The sequence below is a fragment of the Peromyscus maniculatus genome, chromosome 1, assembly GCF_049852395.1.
Source record: "Peromyscus maniculatus bairdii isolate BWxNUB_F1_BW_parent chromosome 1, HU_Pman_BW_mat_3.1, whole genome shotgun sequence".
NCBI classification, from domain to species: Eukaryota; Metazoa; Chordata; class Mammalia; order Rodentia; family Cricetidae; genus Peromyscus; species Peromyscus maniculatus.
Window position 1 is genome coordinate 177,155,806 of NC_134852.1, and position 26,242 is coordinate 177,182,047.

Sequence of the window (26,242 nt, forward strand, 5' to 3'; positions counted from 1 at the left end):
TCTCAACAATTTAAAAATTTTGAAGCCAAAATAAGGATACTTGCCACCAACCCTGACGACCTGAGTTTGATCTTGATTCCCAGGACCCACATAGTAGAAGGAGAGAACCAACTCTCTAACATTATTCTCTGTCCTTTGTATGTACATACGTCTTCTCTCTGTCTGTCTCTGTCTCTGTCTCTCTCTTTAAGTGAAAAGGTAATATTAATTCCTATTGGGTTTCTATTGAATGCCACTACTTTAGGTTACAAATGCAAACTCCAGTGTCTACAAGAATCCCCCAAGTCACTTACGTGAGGCTGCTCCACAGCCTGGAACTGTGCGGGGAGACGAGGCTGGTATTCTTCCAGCTCTCAAGTTAGAAACTGGTCTGTTATAGGAACTGTGCTGACTTTTAAACATTAACAACAAATTCACAACAATGTCCAATACCCCGTGGGCCAATTAGAGCTCTGTAAGCTTGGGCTCCAGTTTGTACCCTCCGAGAGTCCCGTGGGTCCCATCTCCCACCACCACCCTCCTCCTACCCTTACAAACATAGCGTGCTTCCTACCGTTTTGATGAAAGAGGCACAAAACCCAGGCTGGGCTCTCCTTGCTCCAGCACTGCCTGATCTCTCCAGACCCTAGAGTCTAGAGAAACATAATACTATTGGGAGCTTGAGGCAAAGCGTTCTCTCTAAAGGCCTAAGGAAGTGGATGGTGGTAGATGAAATGGAAGAAGCATAATGAACAAGCAGGAGCCAAGCAGTCTTAGGAACACTTTGCTAAAAGAAGTTATTTTAGGTGTTCAAATCCATTCCAGTTTCCAGTGTCTGTCCTGACATCCCTAATTAATGAGATCATTTAATTACATTCCTAGCATCAAAGAGCATCAGTGTTAAATAAGAGGTTAGAGATAGATGACCCAGCTCAGCTCTCCTAGCATCTGCACAAATGCTAAGGCCAGGGAGTGTGATTGACTTGTCAGTGTGAAAATAACTCGTTTGGTTGTAGAATCGAACTTGAACGAAAGAACTCTGACTCCCAGCTATGGGAGTTCTCTGTTGGTAGAACCTTGCCGTTCACTGACAAGTTGCTTGTTAACAGTTGGAAAGGGGAAGCACATTGCTAATCTTTTTTCTTTCTTTCTCTTTAACACAGAAAGTCCCTTTACAGAATCCTCCCATTAAGTGGGCTGAGGGCCATAAGGGGGTATTTAATATTGAAGTGCAAGCTGTTTCTTCTGTTCACACCCAGGTAAGGAGTGTCAAGGCCCGCAGCTGGCTTATGCATCTCATTAGCCCCCTTTCTTGGCCTGTGATACCTAGTGCACCAACTCTGCCTATGGAGTGAAGCCTGGTTTATTTTCTTCTTTGATTAATAGTTGCTTAAAGATCTAATTTTAGCTGGGTGGTGGCGGCGCACGCCTTTAATCCCAGCACTTGGGAGGCAGAGACAGGTGGATCTCTGTGAGTTTGAGGCCAGCCTGGTGTACAGAGTGAGTTCCAGGACAGCCATTGCTACACAGAGAAACCTTGTCTCAAAAAACAAAATGACAAAAAAAAAAAAAAGGTCCCATCCCATTTTGCACAGCACATTCTACAAAGAAGTCCATTACCTTTGCTGGAAGCATCCGGGACTAAGACTTCTAATCTGAGGCTAAGAGGGTGTACCAAATTCCTGGGTGAATGTTGAAAGACTAACACCTCACGAGCGTCGCCTTCTGCCTTATTCTGCTTTCCCAGGACAACCACCTGGAGAAGTTCTTCACCCTTTGCCACTCTCTGGAGAGCCAAGTGACCTTCCCTATCCGAGTGCTGGACCAGAAGATCACGGAGAGCTCCCTGGAGCACGAGCTGAAGCTGAGCATCATCTGCCTGAACTCCTCCCGCCTGGAGCCCCTGGTGCTCTTCCTACACCTGGTGCTGGACAAACTCTTCCAGCTTTCTGTGCAGCCCATGGTCATCGCTGGCCAAACAGGTAGAGGGCCGTGGGCTGGGAGGAGGCGTGGCCAGGCCACACAGCTCTGCCTAATGGAGCTTGGCTTCCCACAACCCCAGCAATGTTGGGAGCAGTCTTTGCACCTTTGTTGTGAACTCGAGTCCAGGAGAGTTTTGTCAGACTCTGTGCGTGTTTAAAAGAGAAAGGAAGAAGGGCTTCGAGTGATGGCTCGGTGATAAAAGCACTTGTTGCCCTTGCAAAGGGCCTAGGTTCGGTTCCCAGCACCCACCCAGCTCACAACTATCTGTAGCTCCCGTTCCAAGGAGTCTGATGGCTCCTTTGACCTCCACAGGCCCTGCATTCACATGGTGCTCATGCATGCAGGCAGGCAAAACACTCATGTACATCAAATAAGATAAATAAACGTAAAAAATGTTATTGAAGGAAGAGAAGGGGAGTGGAGGGGGGAGAGAGAGGGAGAGAGAAAGAACATTAAAATGGGTTCTTAGGCTGGTGAGATGGCTCAGCAAATAGAGGTGCTTGTCTCCAAGCCTGCTTGATGACTTGAATTTGATCCTTGGGATCCACGTGGTTGAAGGAGAGCACTGACTCCCAAAAGTTGTTGTCTGAACTCCACATGTGCACCATGGTGCGCGTGCGTGCATGAGCGCGCGCGCGCGCACACACACACACACACACACAAATAAATGTTCAAATGATTTTAAATAGGATCCTTAATATTAAAGCTTTTGGGGGTGGAGCAGTAGTTCAGTTACTTGCCAAGAATACTTGGGGCTCACTGGCCAGCCGTCATAGCCTACTTGGCAAGTTCAGGCATGTTATCCAAACAATGAGGTGGAGAGTAACTGAGGGCAACATCCAATGTCAGCCTCTGGCCTCTGCATGCACAGGCAGACAGGAACATGTGGACACACATATACACATGGCCAGGCATGTTAGCACATGCCTTTAATCCCAGCACTCAGGCAGGCAGACCTCTATGAGTTCGAGCCTAGCCTGGTCTGCAAATCCAGTTCCAGGACAGCTAGGGCTATTACACAGAGAAACCCCACCTCAAACAAACAAACAACAACAACAACAAAAACCCACAAATATACACATGAAGATAATGAAGGACTTAGTCTGCAAGTGTTCATTTGGCACCTGCTTCTGCTCTGGCCACTGCTGCGGAAGGCACAGTGTGGGAAGGAGGAGGCACTAAAGTTGAGAGAAGTGTGCTAGATCTGGGATGGTCTCCGGCCTTCACGGGGAGGCTAAATTACCAGCAGGCACAGCTTCAGGACAGTACGGTTTGGATTCCTATCACTGGGCGGGAGGGGAGGGGAGTGGGGGGACATTGCGGGCTTCGTGAGGGACACTGAGCATAGAAGGGGTGGTCTGACTTGGTGGCCAGTGTGATTTGGTGGCAGGAGGCAAGGAAGACCCTCCAGGTGAGGATGAAAGCATGATCAGGGTCAGGAAGGCGGGGAGACCACAGAGCGGGATCATCTGATGGCTTCCTCACTAGGACTTAGCCGAGTTTGAGCGGGAACAGGCACAAAGTTGCCTAAAGCCAAATGATGGAGGGCTTGGAGCACCAGACCAGTGTGATCCAAACAGTGTGCATGGACCTGCTGTGGAGAATGTCATAACCTGTGTACATTATTATTCTCATCTTTATGAGAATCTGTTCTAAGACAAATTTATGCATTGCCCTCACATCCCTTGGGCATCCTGTTGAGATGTCGATTCTGGTTCAGCCGCTCTGGGGTAGGGCCTAAGGATAAAGCCCAAGGTGATGCTGATGATGTCAATCTACAGAACCCACTGCGTAGCCTGTTCTCAGCCAAGTTTAGAGAGCAATGGCATATGGACATGGACACGTCCTGGTTGTGGGAAACTGCTCTTAGCAAAGGCAGAAAAAAGAATGGACTGTGAACCAGGCGTGGTGGGTTATGCTACCATACCTATAATTTTAGCACTTTAGGAGAATGAGGCAAGAGTTCTGTGCAGTGAGTTCTAGGCCAGCTTGAGCGACACAGAGGGAATGTGAGCATGTCTGTGGTGAGCAGAGCTGGGACGTGGAAGCTGACTGGAACACAGCTGTCTCCCGCCGACATTTCTTTTGCCTGGCTCTAAGGTGGTCAGTGATGGGGACAGACTGTTAACTGGCCTGAGAACATCTACCTCAGCTTCTCGTTTCTCTTGGTTCCTCAGCCAACTTCTCGCAGTTTGCCTTCGAGTCTGTGGTGGCCATTGCAAATAGCCTGCACAACAGCAAGGACCTGAGGAAGGACCAACATGGGAGGAACTGCCTGCTGGCCTCCTACGTGCACTACGTGTTCCGGCTGCCTGAGCTGCACAGGGACGTCCCCAAGTCAGGTAGTGTTTCCTGAGGGGACAGGGACCCAGCAGGGTCCCGCCTCATACCACTGCCATGGCATTCAAGGTTCGGTTTTGTTTTTCAAAGTAAAACGTATGTAAGTGCTGCACTGGAAAGTTTCTAGATGCTTCTCCTTCCTTCCCTCCTCCCTTCTCCCTTTTCATGTTGTACTTGCTGTGTCTGCCTAGTCGGTAATCTCTCAGTGACCTCTCCTCCTGTTGCCAGTGAATCAGTAGAGGATCTGCTTTAAAGATGGACCTGTTGACTGTGTCAGATTCTAGAATAATAGTCAAAACAAAACAAAAACCAGTATCTATCCAGTGGTAGTAACACCACTGAAAGTTCAGAAACTTTTCATTTAAAAAAAAAAAAGTTCTCATTCCCCCAAGCTAGATTAATAATAATCCATTCCACCATTCTTCTTAGTTATTTGCATAAGCAATAAACCATAATGTCTGGTAACATGATATAAAAAATATCATCAATGAACTTTTTAAAAAAATCCCACATCTAAATACCCTTTGCACCTTTTCAGTCTCTTCAGTCCTATTTTACATAAATCTGTCATTTCAGTCCAACTTTAAAAGCAGAGTTGGACTCACTTTGAAATGTTGCCTATGCCTGTCCTCAAAAGATGCCTGTGGACAATTCATCTTGAACAACCTTCCTCCCTGACTTACACGATTGCATCCTTTAAATAGTGATCCAACAAAAATATTCATATTTCTAATCTTGCTTGAGAATTCAGAAACTCTGGCAACCTTGGGGTCTGGTTCCTTGTGACAGTGACAAACTGGTCTCCAGTTCCCCACAGCCCTCCCCACGTCTCCCCACCTCACACCCCGCCCACTCCACCCAACTTCGCCTCCCTGCCCCTCACGGCTGCAGGACAATGAGGCCTCCTTCCAAGCCCCATCTGGTAGATTTGCATTTTCCTTCCACTCATCCCTTATTGGGTCCTTCTAAAGCTCTGTAACTGATTCTGTCCTGTCTCTTGGCATGTCTCTGACTGCTGGGGTACAGGTGGCCCCGCTGTCATCCCCGACCCCCGATACCACACCTATGGACGCACATCTGCTGCCGCCGTGAGTTCAAAGCTGATGCAGGCCCGTGTGATGAGTAGCAGCAACCCAGACCTGACTGGAACACACTGTGCGGCAGACGAGGAAGTTAAGACCATCATGTCTTCAAAGGTAGGGGCATGGCGATCCCTGGAAGCCACGTACCCTCACTGTTTTGCTTTTTAGCTGATGCATGCTGTACAGGTTTCTGGGTATAGTATGGTATTGATAAATAAGTGCACTGTATGTTAATCAGGCCAGGGTGTTTAAGACATTTAGTACCTCGTACATCCATCCTTCCTCTGTGGGGAGAATACTGACATACTCTTTCGAGCTGTCTTGAGTCTTTTGTTACAATGCCCGTAGTGACAGTCCCCTCTGGGCGACAGCACATGGAGCTTTTCTCCTGCTGAGCTGTGACATTGTAGACACTCTTTACTTTCTTGTTTAGTTTTATTTATTCTGAGTTAGGGTCTCATGTAGGCCTTCCAAAGTGCTTGGAATCTACTGTTTTTAATTTTTTTTTTTTTTTTTTTTTTTTTTTTTGGTTTTTCGAGACAGGGTTTCTCTGTGTAGCTTTGCGCCTTTCCTGGAACTCGCTTTGGAGACCAGGCTGGCCTCGAACTCACAGAGATCCGCCTGCCTCTGCCTCCCAAGTGCTGGGATTAAAGGTGTGTGCCACCACCGCCCAGCCCTGTTTTTAATTTTTAATTGGCACAGAACAGTTAGACACATTTAGTGGGTGCAGTATGATGTTAAATCCATGTGTACAGTGTGTCGTGATCAGACCTGGGCAGTCTGACATGTCCATTACTCAGACATACATTGTTTCTTTATGCTAGAAGCACTGAGTCCTTTCTTGTAGCTATTTTCAAATATTCATTCAATTGTTGTCAACACAGCTACAGTGACTCAGTTTCCTTGTTGTTAGTGTTTTGCACTAGAATGGTACATTTGTCACAGCTTATGAACCAATATTAATGCATAATTGTCGTTAACAACAGCTTTTATTTATTTGGATTTCCTCAGTTTTCCCTAATGTCTTTTTTTTTTTTTTTTTTTCCTATTCTGAGATCCTCTCGAGGGGTCCACACAGCATTTCTCAGTCATGTCTCCTTAGGCTTCTCTTGCATATGATAATTTCTTAGACTTCCATTGTTTTTCATTATCTTGAGTTTCAACGACTAATAAATGTTTTATTTGGGATTTTAAAAACATGCAGTTCACATGCCATAGTGTTCATTCCTCGAAAGTCCAGTGGGTTTTAGCATATCCAAAAAAGCTGCAATTAATGTGTTGCTGCTGTTATTGCTTGACACAGAAATGAGCAAGTGATCAAATGAGTGCCCTCACCCCACTGCCCAGAGAACTGTTTTAAACAGGGGCCAGAACTACTGTTTTTTTGTTTTTTGTTTTTTTTGTTTGTTTTGTTTTGTTTTGTTTTGTTTTGTTTTGTTTTTGATTGGATAGGCAAGACCTGATTGTGGCTGTTGCTGACAGCCTTGCTTTTATGTTTTCTTTAATAAAAATGAAGATATTAAATTTCTATATATGCTAAGGTAATGTTTTTCTGATTATTTTGTAGAAAGGGATGAAAATTTAGTCCAATTAGAGAATAGAGTGCACCCTTTTGGAAGGGGTTTTGACAATTGATTTTTGGTGTAGTACCACATTGAACCGCTGTGGGGCACTGTTCTCACACTTTTCCCCTGCTCTCCCAGCACACTGAAGGAACTGTTAATACTGGGTTGGCCTTGAACTCAGAGATCCACCTGCCTCTGCCTCCTGAATGCTAGAATTAAAGGTGTGCGCCAACCACTGCCCGGCTGTTTTCAGTTTTTTGACACAGGGTCTCTGTAAACCCAGGTTAGCCTAGAACTCAGTATGTAACTCCGACCATCCTTAAACTCACAGCTATTCTCCTGACTCAGCCTCCTGAATACTAAGTTTATAGATGTGAGCCACCATGACTAGTGAGATACTTGTTTGACTCCATTATGTTGGCTTTGTCAAATATCATAAAATATTTATTTAATTTAAATGTTGCCAGTTGCCAGAAGATACCAAAAGGGGGTATTGGATCCTCTGGAACTGGAGCTACATTTGGTTGTGAGCCATTATGTGGGTGCTGGGAACCGAACTCAGATCCTCTGCATGAACAGCGAGTGCTCTTAAACACTGAGCCATCTCTCTACCTCTGTCAAATGCTTTTATAGCACTTTTATGAGATGATCATATGACTTTTTAACTTAGAACTACTAATATGAGTTTGATATTTTGTTATTTGTTGTTTTTTTTTTAATGGCCATCCATATTCATTGTACACAACGTTGGGTTTTATAAAGACAGTTTCTTTCAAGTATATCATGTGCTTGTGCCCTCACCCCTGAATACCCTCCCCCTCATCTCCATTCCCTTTACACACACACCCACAGTCTCCTTCTTCCCTTCTGCTTTCATTTCATATGGTTTGTTTGTTTGTTTGGGTTGTTTGTTTGTTTGTTTGTTTGTTTGTTTGTTTGTTTGTTTTGAGACAGGGAAACATTCTTCCTATTTATGGGAAGAATGTCATTGGAATTTTGATGGCGGTACCATTAAATGTGTAGATTTCTTTCAATATTAAAACGGTTTTCATTAGATTAATTCTTCCACTCCCTGATCTTAAGAGGGCTCTCTGTTTTCTATATAATCATCCTCCAGGCTTTAAAATGTCCATTGTAAGGGACTTTTGCTGCCTTTGTTAGATTTGTTTCTATGTGTTTTAAGGCTATTATAAACAGAATTATTTTCCAGATTTCAGTCTCAATGTTTGTTATTGGTATATAGAAAAGCTGCTGATTGATGTATATTGATTTTATTTCCTGGTGCCTTTCTAAAAGTAAACTCTCATAAGAGTTTTCTGGTGGACACGTTAGGATCTTTTTTGTGTGCAACTATATTGTCTACAAATAGGAATAATTTGACCTCTTCCTTTCTTGTTTGGTTTCTCTTATCTTATTTTGAGATATGGTTTCTCTGTGTAGCCCTGGCTATCCTGGAACTCACTGTAGACCTGGCTGGCCTCAAACTCAGAAATCCACCTGCCTCTGCCTCCTGAGTGCTGGGATTAAAGGCATACACCTTCTTTCTTTTTACTAATTTGGGTTAACGTGTGTTTTGTTGGATATTGGTAGAGTTACCCCTGCCTGCTTTCTAGTTCCATTTGCTTATAATTCTTTTTTCCCCCATGCTTTCACCCTAAGGCCATGTAAGGCATTGTGAAGAGGTATATTTCTTACAAGCAACAAATAGGTCTTGTTTTTAATTCCGATCTAGTAGTCTCTGTCTTTTGATTGGAGAATTTAGACCATTAACATTTAGAGTTGTGGAAAGGTACACATTAATTATTGTTATTTTGTTGTTTCTGTGTTTAATGTTTTTCTATTCCTCATTTGCTTATTTAATATTTGAGTGTGATTTATTCCTTCCTGTGGCCTCATAGATATGTTTATCTTTCTCTTTGGTGTGTGTTAAGTTAGTGGGAATGAAAATTCTGTAATTTGTGCTTGTCATGGAAAGTTTTTCTTTCTCCTTCAATTATGAAGGATAACTTTGGGGAACATAGTGATCTATGACACCATGCCTGACTTTTTAAATTCTTGGTCTGGGATTTCATCTTTCTTTCTTCCATTGGAACCCATTGCTATAAAACTGGTCATTATTGGAAGAGTCATGTTGCTTTGAACTTTCAATTCTCTTATGTTTCTGCAGTGGGACTTGTACATCTGGGATTGAGTCATTGTTTGGATTTGTTGATTGCCTGTTTCATTTGAAATATTCCAATATCATGTGGGACTGGATTTTAATAGGACTCAGTGCCTTCCTTCCCACTGGACTGGAGCTGTAGCTTAGTGGTTCAATCACATCCTCAGAATTCATGTTTAGGGTACTGGGCACAGTCTACAGCACAGGAGCAAATGGTCTTTGTGTGATCTGATCTGTGTGTCCACGGGTGCAGATTGTCTCATGTATGTTATATATGCATGCTTACTGGCTCTGTGTTCACATGCCTAGAAGCAGGTGCAGAGTACCTTTATGTCATCACTTGTTTGAGTGCAGGTGTTGATCCCATCTCTGTGCAGCCATTTCACTGGTCCTTCTCTGGTTGTTTGGTGTGAGCCTCAGCTGACAGCAGAAACTTTGTGGGATTATGTGCTTCCTACATTGATCTTTTGGTTGTTTGCCACAACCAAAGTGTGGTATGGTTTATGGTGCAGGCAGTATTTTAACTTTCAGTCTGTAAGTACCGGAAGGGACTGTCACCAGGCTTTCTACTGGCATGCATCCTAGTACCTTTCAGCATTTGCCACTGTGGTGGGAACGAAAGACTATACAGGCCAGTTCATTTTAGACATCATGCTGATATGGATAGCCATCATGAACCATGACAGCTAATGCTGGACGTCTCGGGGACTGTAAGTCAGCACAAAGTGGCTGGCACCAGATGTCTAGGGAACTAACAGTAAGGTGGTGATGTCATCCACTATATAACTCCTTTCTGCAGAGTGGCACTTTTATGTCATTCTGTGTAAATATGGCCATGAGGTCAAAGACCTTCCCTTTTGCCTTCACTAGCGTGCATGTGTGTGTCTGTCTGTAAGCCTGTGTGCCTACCTCCATGTGGCCCCTGTGCACGGGTGACCTGTGTTCCTGTGCCTGCCTGTGTGTAGCCGGTGTTGGTCGCTATGTGCCAGGGTGCCTGTGGGCAGCTGCGAGAGCATTCCTGAATAGTACATTTTATCTGCCATGGTCTGTTCAGCCCTCGAGTCTCCTAGGACCCTCCTCTTTTCCTGGCATCGAATCTTGGTCCACACACACTTCCTGTCCACTTCTGGGGAGCTAGTGGATCTCACTGCAGTCTGTGACATTCCTTCCATATAGAGCTCTGCACAGTTTGGAGTCTTCAGAGCGAGCTATGCAGAGAAGGACCTGGCCTCTAAAGGCCCCTTGCCACTGACTCACAGGGGTCTCTTTAAAATGCCTTCTTGCTGCTGCTGCTCCTGTCAAATTCTGAGAAGAGAGGATTTCCTAGCACCTGCTTGTTGTACAGAACCACAAGATTTCCGTCTGGACTGCACATCCTAGTGGTTTGTCCCCTGTTGATGATGCTGTTAGAATCTCAGGTCCATGTGTCCCCGCCTTCTTTGAACTCCATCCCTCCTCTCTGCAGGTTCCTATTTGTCTCCTGTTGTTCTATTTTCGGCACAGTGGCTGCACCTTAAGCTACTGTTATTCAGTCAGCCATTGTGACTCTGCAGTTACCGGCCTGCTTCTGGCCACAGCTGGCGGGAATTCTGTTTTGCTGCCACTAAAGGGAGCTTTAACTAAATCTCTATCATTCTCTTTATAAATAAAACTCAAGATTCAAAGGCTGGGGTGAAAACCTGCTAGCTCAGAGAGGTTGAGTAGCAACTAGCTGACCTTCTCTCCTTGCTGACATATCTCAAAAAGCACATCATTCCTCTCTGCCAAAGTAAAAAATAAAAAATTAAAAAAAAAAAGGCCAGGCCACTCAAAATCCCTCCCTACTACCCTCCCTCCCTCCCTCCCTCCCTCCCTCCCTCCCTCCCCCAGATGCCCTCTGATGCTCTGTGATTACTTTCTGTCAGTTAGTTGCTAACTTAGCCTCCTGATCCAAGGTTAATTTTATTTAACACATATGCTAACTTAGACAGGGTTCACATGTGATCAAAATCTCCCAACAGTATCCTCTCTCTCTCTCTCTCTCTCTCTCTCTCTCTCTCTCTCTCTCTCTCTCTCTCTCTCTCTCTCTTTCTTCTTCTTCTTCTTCTTCTTCTTCTTCTTCTTCTTCTTCTTCTTCTTCTTCTTCTTCCTCCCTCCCTCCCTCCCTCCCTCCCTCCCTCCCTCCCTCCCTCCTACCTCCTTCCCATCTCCTCATAAATTATCTGGTACCTAAGAATCTAAAAGAATTTTCCAGGGCTCTTTTTATCTTAACCCCAGGTTCCTATCCGCTGTGTTGCTTTGGTAATAGAGTGCTGCCCAGTCAGGAGCATTTCCAGAATGACCTCTGAACTCTCTCCTGGTCTGGTTAAGTGTGTTTTCTTTCTCTCTCTGAAGTTAGTGGGTTTTTTCTTTATTTGTTTACTTGGGTTTTGTGGTTACGTTTTTGATTTTCGTCACTGCCGTTGTGGGATGGCTGCTCTCCACGCACCCCGCGTTATCCCCCGGGGGAATCCCAGTCCTCAGGGCTCAGGCTTCACTGTCCTCCAAAGCTGCCCCTGTGTCTTCACTGCACTCTTACCCCATGTCAATGCACACTAAACCATTAATCGCGATTATCTCAGGAGCAAGGGACATTAATTTACCTTCTTTGCTTTGTCTTGTATTTATATGTGGCTGTTATTTTGGTTCTATTGCAGAAAAAGACCTAAAATAAAGAATGAGTTCTGAGGTGGTTTCCAGGAAGCTGCCTCATCCTTCCAGTTTGTCGCTGACCGTGTGTCATGGTTTATGTGTTTCAGATTGCTGATCGCAACTGCAGCCGGATGTCTTACTATGGTTCTGGCAATAACGATGTCCCAGGTTCAGCTGCGGCCCCAAGACCGGTCAGCAAAAAGGTACAGCAGCCCAGGGTGGTGTGAGAATAATCCCAGCACAAGACAGGACTCACTTGTGTCTTCCTGGTACAACTGAAAATAGACATTACGTGCTCTCTGGCCTTGTTTCCTGCCCAGCTCACACGCGCGGTGCACACTGAGAGAGTCTTGCCTATTCTTTTTAACTGTTTTACATTTTAACTTTTCAGCAACTCAGTGGTTCTTCAATTTAACCACGCGTCTAGATTACCTAGAAGGTTTTGTGAACTGTTTTATGGGTCCTTTCTTCACTGTTTCTAATTCAGTACAAGAACTTAGATTTCAAACCAGTAACCAGAGCTGGTGCTGATTTAGATATCCAACTTTGAGAACCACCAAGTTCACCTCTTTTTTAGGGGAAGGGAAGCTGTCAAGTTCATCCTTGACAAAAGCAAATAGAAAAAAAAATAGATATTATTTCAATACTATCCAAAGTGATATGCCTTCTTGACCAAGCGCAGTATGAAGTGATCAATATGAAGTATGATTCCTCATGATGACCTATAATGAGCCTTAACTCTGAATTCAGAAGCCATGCAAAGTAGGGAATTCCTGAAACCAACAGAACTTCCCAGTCAGCACAGGGGATGAGGGCGAGAGAGACGTGAGCCCTCAAACCAGCTGCCTGTCAAGTGCTGTGCTCTGCTAAGCACCCAGGAGTGGGAGCTACTTAAGTTGAGGTCATGACTGTCTTTCAAGACCCTTATTTAAGTGCAGATATGCTAACTGCGGTTACCCGAAAAGCCATTGGCCATCACTGACTGCACAGGAAGACTGTTACACAGACAGGAAGGCATGAGCCTCAGAAGAGCTCAGTTTGCCTGCAGGAGTGAAGGGCTGGGCCTGACACTGTAGACTCGGCCGTAATCCAGACGTTCCAGAAGTTAATCATGAGAGGAACCTCAAAAGAAGGTGTGGTGAGGCCCCAAACTAACTCCTTACCTACCCTAAAGTTTAGCATTCGGCTGCCACAGCCACTGGTTCCAAGTTCTACTTTCCTTTAAAAACTATATTATTTAAGGCTGAGTGAGCATGGTGGCACAGCCCTTAACCCCCAGCACTCAGGAGGCAGAGGCAGAGGGATCTCTGTGAGTTCAAGGCCAGCCTGATCTACATAGAGAGTTCTGAGAAACCAGAGCTGCATAGTGAATCCTGTCTCAAAAAGATAAAAATAAATAAGGAACTAAAACAGTCGGCATACTTGCCTACACTCTGACCTCCTTAATGCATATCCGGTTCAGCTTTGCTGTTGGCTTGCTTTGGAATGACCAGAAGGGAGTCCGTTCTGTTTCAGAGGGTGGCTTAGCCAGCGGGTTGCCTTCATAGCTCAGCCAAGAGAGTTTTGCTGCTGGGCTGGCTTCGCTAACCTCTGGAGCAAGGTGTTCTTACATTAACTGTCCAGTAAGCAACATCAATTACGTTAAGAAGCCGCTCATCCTCCACTAATCTCTCCCTGCCGTAAGACTCTGGCAGACAGACTGACCTACTTCTGGCAGCTAACTCTAAGGCTGGCGGAGCTTGTCTTTCTTCCCATGGCAGGATGGACATGTAGCATGTTATCACGTGCACAGTTGACAACCAGCAGGGTTAACACTAACCCCACCTCTCCCAGATGGCGCAGCCTCAGACTCACGCCAGCAAACAAATGTGCTCCCTTGTGTTAAGATTGCGGAGGTTTGACCCACCTGATAGAATGTGGGGAAACAGTGGATGAGTGGAACTAATGGGGGGGCGGGTGAGGGGAGGTGACTACTCCGACATCTGCTCAGAGATTTTTCTATTGTCTCCTTTCAATTTAGATAAGTAACCCCAAAAATTGAATGTCTGTAAGGCATTTAATATCTATTAAAATTCATTGTGTGCATACTATCCTGTGGGTAATTTGAAGGTTTGTAATGAGTAGTCATTGTTACAACCAGTTTTTGCTTTAGGTTGCTTTGAAACTTAACTTCCCCATAAATATGTGATATTTGATTGTTGAAATAGTTTTTACTCCCCTGGCCACTGAGAAACAACCGAAGAGTCTATGTGTGTTTAATCTAGGCTTTGTATGTATGTGTAAGATGAGTGAAAACCACAGAGGATTCCTGGCAATTGCTTCTGCATTTAGTTGATATGGCACTGTCTTGATTTGCCCAGGACTGAGCAGGTTCCCAACATGAGGGTCTTTCCGTTTTGAGAGCATAAAAGTACCAAGCAAACCAACACGAGTTACTAGCCTTACTTTTGATCCTCCATCAAAACAATTGTCTAGAGAATAAACAAGTGCCCAGCTAGGTTGAAGAATGGGAAGATGAGGAAGTAAAACATACTGTCTATGTAACGTTTGCTGCAGAGCTCCGAGTGGGTCTTCAAACATCTGCCTCTGGGACACGGGATTTTAGAAGAGTTCAGGGTTGCCGTGGACCTGCATGACGTAGGATTGACCTCACTGGGGTGATGGGAAATGAAGGAAAGACAGACACATGTACAGAAAAGCTGGGGTCCAGTGGACTGTGGGCTCTAATGGAGACACACTAGCAACCTGCAGACTCAGTGTATTTGTCACATACGCTGAAGGAGGGGCAGGTTAGTTTACTGCAGTAGAGAATCTCTGTAGGGAAGCAGTCTCAGGCTGCGGTCATCGGGGAGGAGGAAACTGTGGTGGGTACCTTCTGCACACCCTGTCAATATCAGTGCTTGGACCAGGTGGAGGTCTTGCCATTCCATATGGGTCTGAGGCATTGGAGTTCAACGTGGCCTTATTCTTATCAACACTACCCATTCACTCAGGATTTCATCTTCTCTCCCACACAGGGAGATACCATGTGCCTTTGTCCAGTTTTGTTTTGTTTTGAGACAGCATCTCACTGGGTATTCCTGTCAGGACTAGAACTCACTATGTAGACCAGGCTAGCCTCAGATTCACAGAGATCTGCCTGCCTCTGCCCCAGTGCTGGAATTAAAGTTGTGCACCACCACACTCCGTCCTTTTTAAAATTTTTCGTGTGTGTGTGTGTGTGTGTGTGTGTGTGTGTGTGTGTACACGCGCGTGCGTGTGAATGCAGAGATCCACTCATAAACCCATCCATCACATTTCCCACATGAAGATATAGTGGGACTGTGCAAAGAGAAATTGTCCAACCTGGAATGCATTTGGATATCATCCAGACAGTGGTCCTCAGAAGGTGGCCCTGGACCAGCAGCTTCAGCATCCCCTGGGAAACTCGATAGAATGCAAACTCTCAGCCCCTGCTCCAGACCCTCTGAATCAGAACTCTAAGGGTAGCATCAGCTAGCTGAGTATGACTAAGTCTCTGAGGGATTCTGATTCACATTCAAACTTGAGGACCATCTGTAGCATGAATCTTAAAAAGTCTTATTAATAAACAAACCCAGAGCCAGCTATTGGGGTGAATGCTGGAAGATCAGAGAAGCAGGACAAGCCACAGCTTCCTCACCACTCCAGTTCCTCAGCTGATCTCGTTTCCTCAGACTGGAAGCCTCTGAGTCCTCATCCAAATGGATCTCAGCTGAACTGTTGCTCAAAAACCTAAAAGCTTAACCAGCTCTAGTTCCTGGTTTTCACGCCTTATATACCTTTCTGCTTTCTGCCATCACTTCCTGGGATTAAAGGTGTGAGTCACCATGTGTGGCTGTTTCCAGTGTGGCTTTGAACTCATAGAGATCTGGATGGATCTGTGCCTCCCAAGTGATAGGATTAAAGGCATGTGTACCACCATTTTCTGGCCTCTGTATCCAGTGGCTGTTCTGTTCTCTGACCCCAGATAAGTTTATTAGGGTGTACAATATTTTGGGGAACACAATATCACCACAGTCTTTGCTACCAACAAACTAGCCTTGTGGATAAGCAAACTAAGGATAGAGAGAGGAATGTGTTTCGTGGTCTGTGGGACTTGAAAAGTCATTCCTCCCTAACATACACCACCCACTACCCAGGAGGTCTTCGCCATAGAATGCAACTGTTATTCCAAGGCTGGGGTATGTTGCAATGCCACCCTCGGCCTGCCTGCGTGTGATTTCAGCACTGATGTTGCCACCTGTCACATATGGCCTGGGGATCCTGGACTCAGGCTTCTGTAACTAACCAGCTATTGTGTTAGCAAAGAAGGAAAGGGGGGTTTCGTGAGTCATAACCTTGCCATCACAGCCTGGTTTTTGTTTGTTTGTGTTTAGCATTTCCATGAGGAGCTCGCCCTGCAGATGGTGGTCAGCACTGGATTGGTGAGAGAAACGGTCTTCAAGTACGCCTGGTTCTTCTTTGAGCTTCTGGTGAGATCCTTGAATGTGTGCCTGTGCTCAGTCTGACAAGCAAAGCACACAGGGGAAGGCAGCTTCCTGTGACATGCAATTCTCTTCTCCTCCACCCTCCACCCATCTCCCACCAACCTTATCGACTCTGCCTTGAAAATCAGCGTCCACTTCTGTGTCTGCTCATGCCTCCCACCTGGTCAAGCCGCCATCATTTCTCATGTGCCTCTTGCGACATCTTCCTTTGTCTTCCTCCTGTATTCTTTTTGCCCTTAGCCTATCCCTCTGGCCCCAGGTAGCTAACTGTGTCAATCTCTTCATGGTTTCCAGGATGCTAGAAATAAAGTGCCATTTAAAGAAAAATCATAGCTAAAATACCCTTGTATAGTCCTAATGTGTACCTCTGTCTCATGCCATGGCCCCCTCATTCTGCCTCTTTCAGTTCCTGGAAAGTATCACCCCTGGCCTTTTTAACCTAAAGCTCTTTTTTTGAGACAGGGTTTCTCTGTGTAGTTTTGGTGCCTTTCCTGGAACTCACTCTGTAGCCCAGGCTGGCCTCGAACTCACAGAGATCCTCCTGCCTCTGCCTCCCCAGTGCTGGGATTAAAGGCGTGCGCCACCACGGCCCAGCAAGCTCTTTTTAAATCCCCTCTCACAAGCCACCTTTTAATGTCTATGCCTAACACACTTTCTGCTCATCTTCTGGCTCCAGCTTAGATGTCACCTTGTGCAGAGCTCTTCTCTGACCACCTTATCCTGTAGTAAGTGTTCCACTTTATCTTCTCCTCTTGCAGACCCATTCATCCCCTGCTATCACTTTACACAACCTGTCACTGTTTTTCCTGTCTCACCTATGGATGTCTAGGATTTGGTCTATCTTCATTATTCTGTCTTTAGCCTCAGCAAGCTATTTGATATGGTGCAAACAGTAACCAACTACACCGATATTGCTTGGCAAGAGTATGAAATCTGTGTGTATGCTTACCCTACCACTGCTGTCCGTGTCCCAGCAAAACACTGAAAGGTACGTTTATAGTTCCTCCATTTTAAAATAAGAATACTTCTGATACCTCCTTGTATTTCAGTCCTAATGGATGTGAAGAGATTCCGTCATAAAAACCATTAAGAACAGAGGCTGGGGAGATGACTCAGTGATTCAGAGCACTTGCTCTGTGAGATAAGAACCTGAATTCAAATCCAGGGCCCACGTACCAGACTAGGATGGCTGCATGTGCCTGCGACCCCAGCATTGGAGGACAGAGATAGGTAGAGACAAGAGCTCACTGGCCAGCCAGTCTAGTCAGATTGCAACCTTCGGGTTCAGCAGCAGTCTCAAGGTAATAAGGTGGGGAGCAGCAGCAGCAGACATCCAAAGCCCTTCTTAGTCTCCACATGTGTGGGGTATGTGCACATGCAACCGCACTCTCACATGCACAGGCCATACCCACCATATGTACACCCACACAAAGATGATAAGCAGACTCCACCCTCTTTTTATTGTGGGTCTTTTTATTTTATTGTAATGAGGATTAAACTTTGGGTCTGGTGCATGCTAAGCAAGCATTCTATTAGCAGCCTCTATCCCCAACACAGCATTTTTCCAGTGTTGCTAACTGGAGATGCAGAGTGAAGTGATATTAAATAGAAAAGGTGTAAAATCACAGATGAGGAAGGGCTGGGACATGGCTGGTGTTGCTTTATGTATTGGTTCCTTCCTCTAACATTAAGTGAATAGTATTTTTAAGAAAGGGGAGTAGAATGTTTTGTTTGTTTGTTTTCTCAATGTAAATCCAAGGTTGAGAAAGCAGCAATACTGAGCACTCAGACAGAAAGAGGAAAGGGGTCAAAAGGAAATGAGGGTAACCACACGTGGGGAGGAGGAAGGGCATGCTGTGCCCCCAAGTTAAGAGTCTAGCTGCTTACTACAGAAAGAGTCTGAGCATCCCCAGGCCTGTCTGAGAAGGGTGCCAGTGCCCTGACGCAGACCCCAGCATCACACAAGAGTGTCCGACAGAACCAATGAGATTCTTCAGATCCCTTCCCTGTGGGAGTGGAGGAAACACCATGCACCGACCTGTCGTTCAGGTGACCTCAAGGCGCACCTGCAGTGGACTAGTCCCCACCACCTCTACTTTGTGAGTCCTAACTAGCTAAAGGGCTCTGGGGGGTTGACCAATTCAAAAGCAGATCTTAGTCTGCAAGCCACGCTGGTTAAGGCTTGTGGCCACAGCTTGCCAGCCTTTGGCTAATAGCATCATCAGGGTATACATGAGCTCTGTGATCTGGCACAAAGTGGACTGGCAACAAAACTCACTCCCCTCTTTTCCTTGAGGCACAGAAAGTGTTACAAAAACCAAACAAACCATGTCCGGTAGGTCCTGCTTCTGTTCCGGTCTCGCCCACCATCCAGCTTCCCTTCAGAGAAGATCCGCTGGCCCATGATCCATCTCTACATAATTCATAAAAGAATCCCAAATTCTAAACCAAAATTGCTGATTAAAGAAGTAAAAACTAGATCTGCCTTAATTAAAGGTGTCTCAGTTGTGAACTCACCCATTTGCACTCACGTGAACACCCTTCATCTAACCGCTCTTAGATGTCAGGCAGTACCGTGCTTGCTGGGAAAGCACACAAGTCCTTGAGGAGCCAACTCAAGCCCAACTCCTCAGGGTTCCAGTAGCAACTCTGCAGGCTCTCGAATCTGTTGTTTGTTTTTGCCCTTTTTCTCTTTCTCTTTTGGGGGGCCCACCACCCAGCTCCCAAATGAATCACACACAGAGGTTTATTCTTAATTATAAATGCCCAGCCTTAGCTTGGCTTGTTTCTCACCAGCTTTTCTTAAATTATCCCATTATGCCTCTGGGCATTTACTGTTCTCTTACTTCTGTAAATCTTACTCTCACTCTGTGGCTTGCTGGGTGGCTGGCCTCTTCTTTTCTTGCTCCTCTTCTCTGGCTCCTTCTTCCTCCCCTCCCAGATTTCTCCTTCTATATATTCTCTCTGCCTGCCAGCCCTACCTATCCTTTTTCCTGCCTTGCTATTGACCATTAAGTTCTTTATTAGACCATCAGGTGTTTTAGGCAAAGTAACACAGCTTAACTGAGTTAAACAAATGCAACATAAACAAGTAACACACCGTAAAATATTCTACATCCTTGAAACCCTGTGAGACCCCTGCTTATCCCCATCGCACACACCAGGGCTACAGAGATTTGCCAGCCTGCTCAGCCAGGGGTGGGTGGAGCCTCATTCTCTGGTGCTCAAGTACATGTTCTTTCTAGTCACTATTTTGCCTCTTTGAGAAGCTTGGGGTTTCAAGACATCTTCTCAGTCCATCATACCTAACTGACTATGGACTAACCCATCCCGTTCAGGAGTCCTGTTAGTGCTGTGCGTGATGGTGGTTATTTGGTTCCCGGTTATCATGAGCTCAGCTTGAGTGGTTCAACAGAGCATCTTATAGCTCCATTTTAAAAACAAGTTTTTATAAGTTATAACAATGACTCTGTCCTTCATATAATCCCAGTAGGGCTGGCACCCCTGAAAAGAGAAAAATAACACCTGAAGTAAACTGAGCATCTTACTGTATGTATGCCAGGCACTGCTTTAAATCTTTTTAAAGCACTGTTTCCTTCAGTCTTCATACAGCCTTGAGTCGGGGTTCTTGGGATTCTGGGTTTGCAGGTGGGGTCAGGGAAGAGCGGTGGCCAGCAAGGGCCTCCAGGTCTCTCTGGGTCTTTGGCAGCACCGCTCCAGTGCCCGTAACCACAAGGGGCCGAGAAGCACAGAGAGGGTGAAGGTTGCTTCTGATCTGGCATGTTCCTTACTAAGACTTGTTTGACCCAAGAGAGAGAGACTCAGACAGTGACTACCGCCGTCTCCTATCTCTAGAACCCCCTTGTGTGACACAGGTGATGTAGTTTACAAAGCTCACATGGATCGAAGCTCTTGAGTGGGGTTGGTCCCAATGCAGCTCCACCAATACAGCAGATACACAGGGCTCTACAGACCAGAGGCGCTCCGCCAGGGTCTCGGGTGCTGAGGAGCATGTATCACAGGGCCTCTCCCCAGGGTGTCTGCAATGTTAACAGGAGTCAATAAAGATTGGTGAGGCATTCAGGGTGCAGCAGATGCCTGAATCCTTTATTTATCTAGCTTCATTCTGGAGACTCACAGAGAGGGGACAGAGCAGTTGGGACATGGAGAAATCTAGAGGCAGAGAAGGGGGTCCACATGACAGGGTGACAAATGGCCAAAACTTTCACCAGTGATCCCAGGCTACAGCCTCCCATTCACCGTTACAACCCGAAGCTGAGGGAGGGAAGGGGAGGGACCATTGCTACAGTGTACAGTCACCTAAACATTCATAGATGGAGAAGGGCTGTGGTCGAGGACCTGGAAAGAACATTGATCTCAGACCCAGATGGGGCCCTCTGTCCTCCGTGCATTGTTGCATCCTTACCTGGCTGATGCTCAGAACGTTTGAAAAGAACGACTTCCGCCGGGGCTTAAGCAGCAGAGGGCAGTTTGACGCCTCCAGCTGTGCTGGCCCACCAGGTGCTAATGAACAATAGCTTTGTCACAGGAGAGGGTACACTTGGTTCTCGGGTGTACTGCACACTTTTTAATGAATGAACCCCTGTGTGGCTAGAAACCACTGATTCCGCCCGCCGAGGCCCAGAGGTAACTAGGTGACCCAGTTCCTCCGGACATGCCGTTCTGCACGAGGAGGTTCTGAAAGGTGTCCGTTCTCAGAATGGGCCACAGAGGCCAATGTGGAGAAATTGTTTTTCTACCTTACCAAACCCTACAAATGACAGGCTGAGCCCCACTGATATTTCTTCTGGATTCTTCTGTGGAGAGCCAGGGATACAAGAGCTGGCAGGTTGCTGACAGTCTGGACAGAGGCCATCAGTGGGTAGTACGGTATTGTGAGAATTATTTATTTGGTTGTGGGATGGCCAAACTCAGCAGGCAGGAGCCGAATGTAACAATGAGTTCAGCAGTCTGGCGCTAGGGTGGGTTAGCCAGCAGAGGATCAGGATTGGGGTCACCTGAACAAAGAAGCCTTGTCCTCCCTAGTCCTTGGCTGGGAGTATAGTGAGAGAGATACTTTTGTTGAACAAAAAAATGGTGCCCTGTTCTCACCCCTCATTCGGGCCCTCTCACGGTGTGGTTGTGGGTCTTTGGGAATATGGATTTGTCTATATGTCCTGGGTTAGACAGTCCCCTTGGGTTAGGAGAAACCATGTTCTTACATTGGATTGGACATGCTTGGGTCTGCGTGAGCTACTCAGGGCATTCCGTGAAACATGGATCAGAAAGCTGCCTCTGTCCTTCCCTCATGCGTTGCCTCCTCCGTGGTTGCCTTTGTCTCAGTCTTGATGGCTTTACATCTCAAGAAACAGACTCTGCCCTTAGTGTACGAAAGGTCCCGTGATGTTCTTCGGCGTGGAAGCCAATTTCCAAGACTCCGGATAGGGCAGATGTGGGTGGGTCAGCTTCCAAGGAAATCGCTTTTCTGTTGTTGGGTTGTTTTGTTTTGTTTTTATTTTATATTTTTGCTTTTTTTTTTTTTTTAAATTGGCTGATGTTGTTTTTGCTTGCTTACTTTGAGGCAGGGTCTCACTGGATAGCTCTGGCTGACCTGGAGCACTTACTGTGTAGACCAGTCAGACCTTGGACTGGTAATAATTCTCCTGCAGCTTCTTCTTGAGTGCTGGGGTTACAGGGAGGTACTGCCAGGCCCAGCTGACAGTCACTTTCTACTCTCATGATCTGACTAGCCTGCACAAATTCATGAACATGATTTCAGAACATCCGCCCACAGCCATGAGAAGTCCAGTGTAGTGGATACTTTGCCTTTTTCTGTGACAAAATGTCCTGAGGAAAATAAGGAAGAGAGGGTTTATTTTGGCTCACAGTTCAGGGATACAGTCCATCATGGCAGCGAAGTCTTGGTGGCGGAGCTTGAGGTGGCTGGACACAGCCTCTGCTGTCAGAAAGCAGACAGGAATTCTTTGCTCACCTCCCTTTCTCCATTTTTCTTCAGCCTGGAAACCAGCCATGGAATAGTGCTTATCTGGGGGTGATTTCTGATCCTGTCAAGTTGACAGCAATCACCAGCACCCCAGCCTTTCCAGTCACACTGCCCAAATAGCTCTCAGCAAACTCACCCAACTGTAAGGCTCAACTTCTGATGCCAAAGGAATATATTGACCCTGGGAGCTCCTGGACCAGGGAGAACCCAAATATTCTACATGATCTAGATTTTAAAATATAGTAGGAATTAAACTAGTATCATACTAGTTATTAAGTGATTAATTGATTGGTGGACTATAAGTTAGACTTAAGAAACTTAAAATATCATTTTCCCTAGAAGCTGAGCGAACATGGACCTTGTAATGAGACCCATCTCAAAAATATATATTTATATCCTCCAGAGGCAATGTTCTACATAATGATTAAATTTCTAGATAGTCAACGTAATCCCAATCAGCCCATAATATAGTTTAAATTTTAATTTCTAGAAGCAGAAATTAACTTGATGTGAACTATAGAATTGCTTCTGGAAAACAATTTTGATTTTAAGCTCAATATAGAAGGGACATTTCTCCCTTGTTCTCCTTACTGTAGTTTCAGGAAAAGAAGACTTTCTATCCGGACAGCATTATAAAATGGTTCCTTTGTGTGTCCTGTGTCATGTACTAGAACAACCTGTGTGGTTCTGGGAACTCTGCCTCTCTCTGTCTTCCAGGATGTGGGCTGCTGGGGGTGGGGGTGGGAGTGTCTCCTGACACTGGGCCGAACGGCTAAGCTCCAGGTTCTGTCAGGAGCATGAAAGGAGCCTCTAAGGAGGGGTCAAGAAGAGGACACTCTGGCCACCTCCAGCCGCCATGGCAACCATTCTGTGTGTCAGAAGCATTTTGTAGTCCAGAGGCAGCTTGGGCACCAGGAGCACCAATAAAGTATCAGAAAGTCCATTGTGAAAGCGACTTCCTTCAAGCCGTTCTCCCGTGGCGCATTGTACAGGCAGGTCACCAGCCTCCACGTTGACATTGTCCCCTTCCTCCGTAGGTGAAAAGCATGGCGCAGTATGTACACAACCTGGACAAACGGGACAGTTTTCGGAGGACGCGTTTTTCTGACCGCTTCAAAGATGACATAACGACCATTGTTAATGTGGTCACCTCGGAGATAGCAGCCCTTTTAGTGAAACCCCAGAAGGTAACTGTGTGTCTTCACTTTCTAAGTTGTTTAATAAGCAGAGAAAAATAAGCCTCATTGGAAAACAGTAGTTAAAATATAACAACAGTTAACATATGCTGGACCAGCCCCCGGGGTGTGGCTGGGGATAGCTGTAAAGACATTACAGTGTGGTTTATCATTTAAATGATTTTATGAGAGAAAAATACTTTCTCTTGGGAGATACAGCCTGAAGTCTTATGGAGTAAATAGGGATATTTACTACCTACTTGAAAAGAGTTTCAAAAAATACTGTTTTTTATGTAGAAAGAATGATAATAATGCAAAGTTTGCAAAATGTCAAGTATCAGTTGGTATGATTGTACCAGTCTATAACTTGAAATCATTGCACAGAGTTTACACACACACACACACACACACACACACACACACACACACACACACACACTTGCTGCCAAGCCTGCTGACCTGAGTTTAGTCCCCCAAACCTACATGGTGGAAGTGGAGAACCAGCTCTTGCACACTGTCTCCTGACCTCCACCTAAGCACCATATTTCACACTTAACACCGCTGCACAAATAAATAAACGTAATTCGAATTTATTTACTGGTTTTTTCGAGACGGAGTCTCACTAAGTTGCTCTGACTGTCCTCGAACTCACTATGTAAATCTTATAGATAAGAGCACTGAGAAATAATATAAATAAATAAATAAATAAATAAATAAATAAATAAATAAATAAATCTGAAAAACCACACAAAAATAGACTGGCCTCAATTCTTGGAAGAATTCACTCTCCCAAGTGTGACTCTGAAATCTATCAGGGCCGGGTGCTGGTGGCGCACGCCTTTAATCCCAGCACTCGGGAGGCAGAGCCAGGCGGATCTCTGTGAGTTTGAGGCCAGCCTGGTCTACAGAGCAAAATCTAAGACAGGCACCAAAACTACATGGAGAAACCCTGTCTTAAAAAACAAAAAAAATAAATAAATAAATTTCAGAGCCCAAAATTATATATATAGAATAGGGTTGATTATATACTTACATATGTACAAAACAAGATGAGTGGAAAAAATACATCTAAGTGTTCCACGTCACCCAGAAGGGTGGTGGGCCAATTTACTAGGCTCTTCCTCTCGGAGGGTCCACGCCAGGGCCCTGGGAGCTCCTGTCCAGGACCCAACAGTATGATCTGTGTGTTCTGTGCCCGTTCTACAGGAGAGTGAGCAGGCGGAAAAGATCAACATCAGCCTGGCTTTCTTCCTGTATGACCTTCTCTCGCTCATGGACAGGGGCTTCGTCTTCAACCTCATCAAGCATTACTGCAACCAGGTGAGTGCCTCTGGGAGCTGCCGCGTCAGCCCCTTCCCTCTGACTGGCTGCTCCTCACTGTTAGAGGGTGTTGCTTCCTTCAGGTGACCCACACATGGTGGACTTGCACCCCATCTGTGCCATGTGCAAGCTCTCCAGCCACACTGAGCGCCTGGATTCCCGGAGCGTGTATCACAGCAGTCAGCAGGCCAGTTTAAGGAGACCAAATTCCTTAGCGACATGACTTCTCCCAGTTAACGTATACGAGAAGTTACAGGACGATGTGTTTAATCTTGGATCACAGCGTTCAAGGTTTGGGACTGGGAAGATGGCTCAGTAGATAAAGTGCTTGCTGTACAGTCATGAGGACCTGAGTTCGGAGCCCCGGCACCCACCTCAGTACTCAGTGCTTACCTCAGTACTCAGTGCTTACCTCAGTACTCCTGGAGACAGATTGGAGGTGGAGATAAGCAAAGATAGGCAGAGCCCAGGGGCTTGTTGGAAAGCTATCGAAGAAACACCTGACATCAGCTCACACATATGTACATGCACATGCACGCACACACACAGAGGAGGGGAGAGACCAAAATATAAGGCTTCTTTTCACTTAATAGGACTATTAAATTATGGTTATGGGGTTCTAATGTTTAGAAAGCCAATGAAGCCAGGCGGTGGTGGCGCATGCCTTTAATCCCAGCACTTGGAAGGCAGAGGCAGGTGGATCTCAGTGAGTTCAAGGCCAGCCTGGTCTAAAAAGCGAGTTCCAGGACAGCCAGGACTGTTACACAGAGAAACCTGTCTTGAAAAAACCAAAAAAGAAAGCTGATGAACTCAGACATTGAATTCTCAGGAGCACAAAAGCATGCATTTTTTAATGCAGCACAACAACGTATCAGTGTTAACTCTTCCCCAGAGGTTGTTTTGTTTTGAGACAGGATCTCACTATGTAGCCCTGGCTGCCCTGGAACTATGTAGACCAGGCTGGCCTCAAACTCCTGGAGATGGGCCTGCCTCTGCCTCCCCACTGCTGAGATGAAAGACTTGTACCACCCCACCCAGCTTTCTCCCCAAGTGTTGAGTGTAATTCTCTCGTGAGTGTTCCCTTCAGAATGTCCTCGCAATAAGAACATAAACAGCGGTTACTGTGGCTGCTCCTCTTCGTCCGTATCTCTTCACCGCAGCCACCATGTCCGCTGCTTGTACCACAGCCCCCACAACTGTCCCCTCCCCCCACAGGCTGTCGTCACCACCATCATCACTCCCAATAATTAGTGATGTTACAGCTTTACACACTTCTGTTTCTAGGGCTCTCCTCTCCTTGTTTGTAAACGGCAAGGGCTCTCCTCTGTGGAGCTTTGGGGGCCAGGGCACCTTATCCAGGAGAAAGATGTCATGAGGAGAGACAGGAGAGTCACTGGGCTGCAGGAGCGGAAAAGCCGTTCCCAGTGGGACCGTTCAGAGGCTTCCAGTGAGGGG

General features: G+C 45.9%; 1 protein-coding gene across 2 annotated transcripts in view; it reads left to right on the plus strand.

Moving 5' to 3' along the window:
- Nucleotides 1-26,242, plus strand: part of Dock8 (dedicator of cytokinesis 8) — a 212,403-nt gene that overhangs the window by 126,097 nt on the left and 60,064 nt on the right. For both annotated transcript variants that reach the window (XM_042262086.2, XM_076561526.1), the window contains 8 exons: nucleotides 1,143-1,238; nucleotides 1,727-1,961; nucleotides 4,140-4,304; nucleotides 5,329-5,498; nucleotides 11,888-11,983; nucleotides 16,178-16,273; nucleotides 23,330-23,479; nucleotides 24,674-24,787. In XM_042262086.2, coding sequence (XP_042118020.2) covers nucleotides 1,143-1,238; nucleotides 1,727-1,961; nucleotides 4,140-4,304; nucleotides 5,329-5,498; nucleotides 11,888-11,983; nucleotides 16,178-16,273; nucleotides 23,330-23,479; nucleotides 24,674-24,787 — 1,122 coding nt within the window. The remainder of the gene's footprint in view (nucleotides 1-1,142; nucleotides 1,239-1,726; nucleotides 1,962-4,139; nucleotides 4,305-5,328; nucleotides 5,499-11,887; nucleotides 11,984-16,177; nucleotides 16,274-23,329; nucleotides 23,480-24,673; nucleotides 24,788-26,242) is intronic.